The following is a 4,124-nucleotide window of genomic DNA, read 5'->3' as shown; positions in this document are numbered from 1 at the left end:
GCATCGCCTCAGTTTTCAGACGCCGCGGCGGTGGAAACGTGGAAACGCCGCGGCGGTGGAAAACAGCAGCTGCTCTCCGATCTGTGAAGCTCAGGTGGTGTGAAGGTGTGAGCCGGCCCGAACGCTAATGAACCGGTTCTGTTTGGAGTATTGATCAGGAACATCTGTGGGTTCATTTCCCTCCTCCATTATTGGCTCTCATGTCCGTCTCTGGCTCACTGATTCTGGACGATAGGAACTCTGGAGCCTCTGATTTTTTGCTCCGTCTAATTTATCGTCAGAGTCTCATTTCCCTGAAACAGTTTGTTCTCCAGGACGGAGATGCCAGTTGCACAGAGCAGTCGGACCCTCCGGTCCAGAACCCGCAGAACAAACCCAGGATCCTTCGTGTTCTGCTAAGCCTGGATTTGGCCTGAAAGTCAGAACCGGTTAATGGGCCGGGCTTGTGAGCAGAAAGACAACCTGAGGACTTTAACACGAAAATTAGGATTAATTTATCACAGATTTAATGCAGCGGTGTCCAAACTGTGGTTCGTGGGCCGTTTGTGGCTCTGGGACTCAGGTTTTTCTTTTTTTTGGCCCTCATCCTATTCTGTATGGAGACTTTTTATTTTTAATCAAGGTTAAGTTATTATTATGTAACAGTAATAATGAAACTGTATATTTAAAACCTGGCCTGAAATGCTGAAGGACTTGATCAGACCAGCAGTTCAGGATCCTCATCGGAGCTGGACAGACAGAGTGGACACATGCCGTCCTCCTGTCCCGACAGCAGCTGGTGGTTCCTGCGCCGGTTGTCTTGCTGCTGCAGCCTGTTGCCATGGCGACGGACCACAGCCGTTTACAGCCGCTCTGCCGTCCTGATAACATTATCCAGCCGCGTCTGAGGGACGCGTGGACGAAGGACAGATAAGTGGCGTCACTGAGAGCTGAGGCGGACGGGGATTCCTGCTGGGGAGATAACATTCAGCCGCCGCGCCGCAAAACATGGAGCCTGGAGAGTCCAGAGGGTTTCTGACCGGCTCTGAGCCGAAGCAGCAAGGAGGGAAAACCTGCTGACACCTGAGACCGGCTGGATATTTAGCTCTTTGCTAAATACTTAGTTAACCAACAAAACATTTAGTTTGAAGCGATATATTTGGTTAAACTAAATATTTAATTGATTTAATATTAAATAAATATTTAGCTTGAACATAAACGTTTATCTCTGAGCTAGCTACATATTTAGCTAGCTCAGAGATGAATCAGCTAAATTGGTTACTGGTAGCTGAATTAGCATTTTGCTGAAATCTTTAGCTCTGTGCTCAATATTTAGTTAAACTAAATATTTAGTTGATGTAATACTGGTGAGGAGGTCTGGAGGCCCAATCAGGTCTGGTGAGAACATTATAATGTTTCAGTTAAAGTCCCGTTCCTCTCTGGCTCCTCCAGATCTTCCCTCTCGCTCATTTTCTCCTCTGGTCTCTGTTTCAGGTCAGGAGCGGATCGGCGTCGACTCCAAGTACGAGCAGGAGGGGAAGGTGCAGTTTGTGATCGACGCCGTGTACGCCATGGCGCACGCGCTGCACAACATGCAGCGCGACCTGTGTCCCGACGTGTCGGGGATCTGCCCGGAGATGGAGCTGGCCGGCGGGAAGAAGCTGCTCAAGTACATCCGCAGCGTCAGCTTCAACGGTGAGTGGGCCGGACGCGGCGCCGGCCTTCTGCGGCCCATAAAGCCGCGGTCCAAGGCTGCAGGGCGTCAGAGTGACAAACACCCCGGCTGCTCCGTGTCATAAACACGCTGAAGGAAAACGTGACTCTCATCCTGAAGCCTTCCATCATCACAGTTTCTCCCAGCTGGAGGATAAATCACATGTTGACTCACAGAGATCAGATCCAGACTAAAACTCTGGAGTCAGACAGCAGGATGGAAACTGATGAGTTCATTTTAAAGGGTCATAATGAGACTGGATGGTAGAATCGATTATATTAGAACCAGAACTCCATCACCTGCTCCACCTCCAGCTGCTCTGAGTTAAACCAACCTGTTCCCCTCCTGGCCTGTGGGGGCGCTGCACCAAGAACCACTGAAGGAAACGACACAAAAACCTCTGAAGACACTGAGAGCAACTTCCTTTTTCACCAGATGGAAACAAGATGGAGGTGGCGGATTTTAGCGGTTGGAGGATTTCTCTTTAGGCTAAAGACCAGGAGCCATTTCTGCTGCTAGCGCTGGGCTAGCACGTTAGCTTTGGTTGGATTTACCCAGAATGCCCTGCACTGTGGTCCTCTTTTAGAGCGGTCTCTGGTCCGCTTGACGTTCACATTCAAACCAAACCAGAGTTCACTTCAGCCGAACCCAGACGAGGTGGACCAGAGGTCAGAGGTCGATTAGCATTCACTCACCAGCCAAACCGGACTTTTTTTTTTTTCCAAGTTTATTTGATAGGGACAGACACACATTGACAGACAAACTGAATAAAACATCATCCCATGTTTGCATCATGGTGCAATAGCAACAGCTCGTTCGCAGCACTTGTCCCTAGATGGGCTTTTAACTTAACCGGCAGACGGACCGGAGTCGGGCCAAAGCGGGTTGAACTGGGCCGCTGCCTCCTGGTTTCCAGTCAGAGGACTGGAGCAGAATCTACAGGAACTTTGTCAGCCAGTAAATCGGAGGCTGAGATGCTTTTTTCCAGCCGCTGGCCGCCAGAGTTGCTCCAAAATGAAACGTGGCATTGCGACAGCAGAGCCTCCATCGAGACGGCGTCCATATGAGGCCGCCGCCGCTCGGTGTTTAATCTGCGGTGGTTAAATCGCCGCCTGCACCTTAAGGCTCGACGTTTCGTCTTGTTAAGGATCGCAGAGGGAAGACGCTGCGGCGGCAGAAAGACGCTCCAGATGATCGTAAACAGGAACTAAACGACGGCAGAGAGACGCCGTGTCCTCCACCGGTTAAAGCTCCACGTCGCGTTTTCAGGCTCTCATCCCTGAGAAACGCCGACTGGAAAACGTTAAAGATCCTCTGAAGCTCCTCCATCAGCAGCGGTTTCCCCAAAGTCCTGAGTTTTCTCCTGCATGAGGCCGGCGGCCATCTTTCCCCACAGGCCTGAACCTGCTGAATCACTTTATCATAGTTTAGTTTTTATGCTGCGTTAAATATCGACTGAAAAACAGAAAACGATTTTCACGTTATTAAACTTTGACGTATTTATCAAACAACCAAACGGGAAGCTGTCGGGTTCATCCCTCATGTCTCCATCCACAGTGTCAGAACCTGGTTCTGTCCGGTTCTGTTTCTGCTTCATCTTTGCTTCCTTGCTGAATCAGCCAATCAGGTGAATGTGACCTTTGACCCTGTTCTCCCTCCACAGGAAGCGCCGGCACTTCGGTGACGTTCAACAGAAACGGCGACGCTCCGGGTCGCTACGACCTGTTCCAGTACCAGCGGAGCAACGGAACCGGGTCGGGATACAGAGCGGTGGGACAGTGGACTGAGACGCTACAGCTCAACGTGAGTCTGATACTGGTTCTGGTTCTCACCGGGTTCGGGTTCTCACCGGGTTCTGGTTGTTTCTCGGATCGCCCTCTGGTGGTCAGTAAGGAACTGCGTGTTGCTTTGCTGTGGCGTCAGGTAGGAAATGGACCGGTTCACAGAACAGAACCGCTGAAGAACCTGGAGGAAGGGAACCAGAACCCGGAATCGATCGGAGGAATTCACGTCTGCAGGAAGATTTTCAGTTTCTGGTTGAACTGCAGAACTTTTGTTTTTTAGAACAAAGGAAATAATTTCTGTTGGTCCTGATCACCAGCAGGACATGGACAGCTGTCCATCCGTCTGTCCCACTTCATGTTGTCTCTGTGTCCCCAACCAGGACTGGATTCTGGTTTCAGGACCTGATCTGTCCAACCCGTTTTAGTCTCGCCTGTCTCCCACCCGGTGGACGGGTCCCTCTGTCCCCAGCAGACGGTGGACGGGTCCCTCTGTGGTCCCTCTGTCCCCAGCAGGCGGTGGACGGGTCCCTCTGTGGTCCCTCTGTCCCCCGCAGGCGGTGGACGGGTCCCTCTGTGGTCCCTCTGTCCCCAGCAGGCGGTGGACGGGTCCCTCTGTCCTGCTCTGCATGCAGAGCCACGTCTCTGCT

The 4,124-nt window shown here is 51.6% G+C and overlaps 1 protein-coding gene across 1 annotated transcript in view; it reads left to right on the top strand.

The window, feature by feature from the left end:
• LOC103131950 (metabotropic glutamate receptor 7-like) overlaps positions 1-4,124 on the top strand; it is a 64,501-nt gene that overhangs the window by 32,681 nt on the left and 27,696 nt on the right. The window contains exons 5-6 of the mRNA XM_007543693.2: positions 1,474-1,674; positions 3,357-3,496. Coding sequence (XP_007543755.2) covers positions 1,474-1,674; positions 3,357-3,496 — 341 coding nt within the window. The remainder of the gene's footprint in view (positions 1-1,473; positions 1,675-3,356; positions 3,497-4,124) is intronic.

Source organism: Poecilia formosa, unplaced genomic scaffold, assembly GCF_000485575.1.
Source record: "Poecilia formosa unplaced genomic scaffold, Poecilia_formosa-5.1.2 Scaffold880, whole genome shotgun sequence".
Classification (NCBI taxonomy): domain Eukaryota; kingdom Metazoa; phylum Chordata; class Actinopteri; order Cyprinodontiformes; family Poeciliidae; genus Poecilia; species Poecilia formosa.
This window is presented reverse-complemented; position numbering and strand designations above follow the sequence as displayed.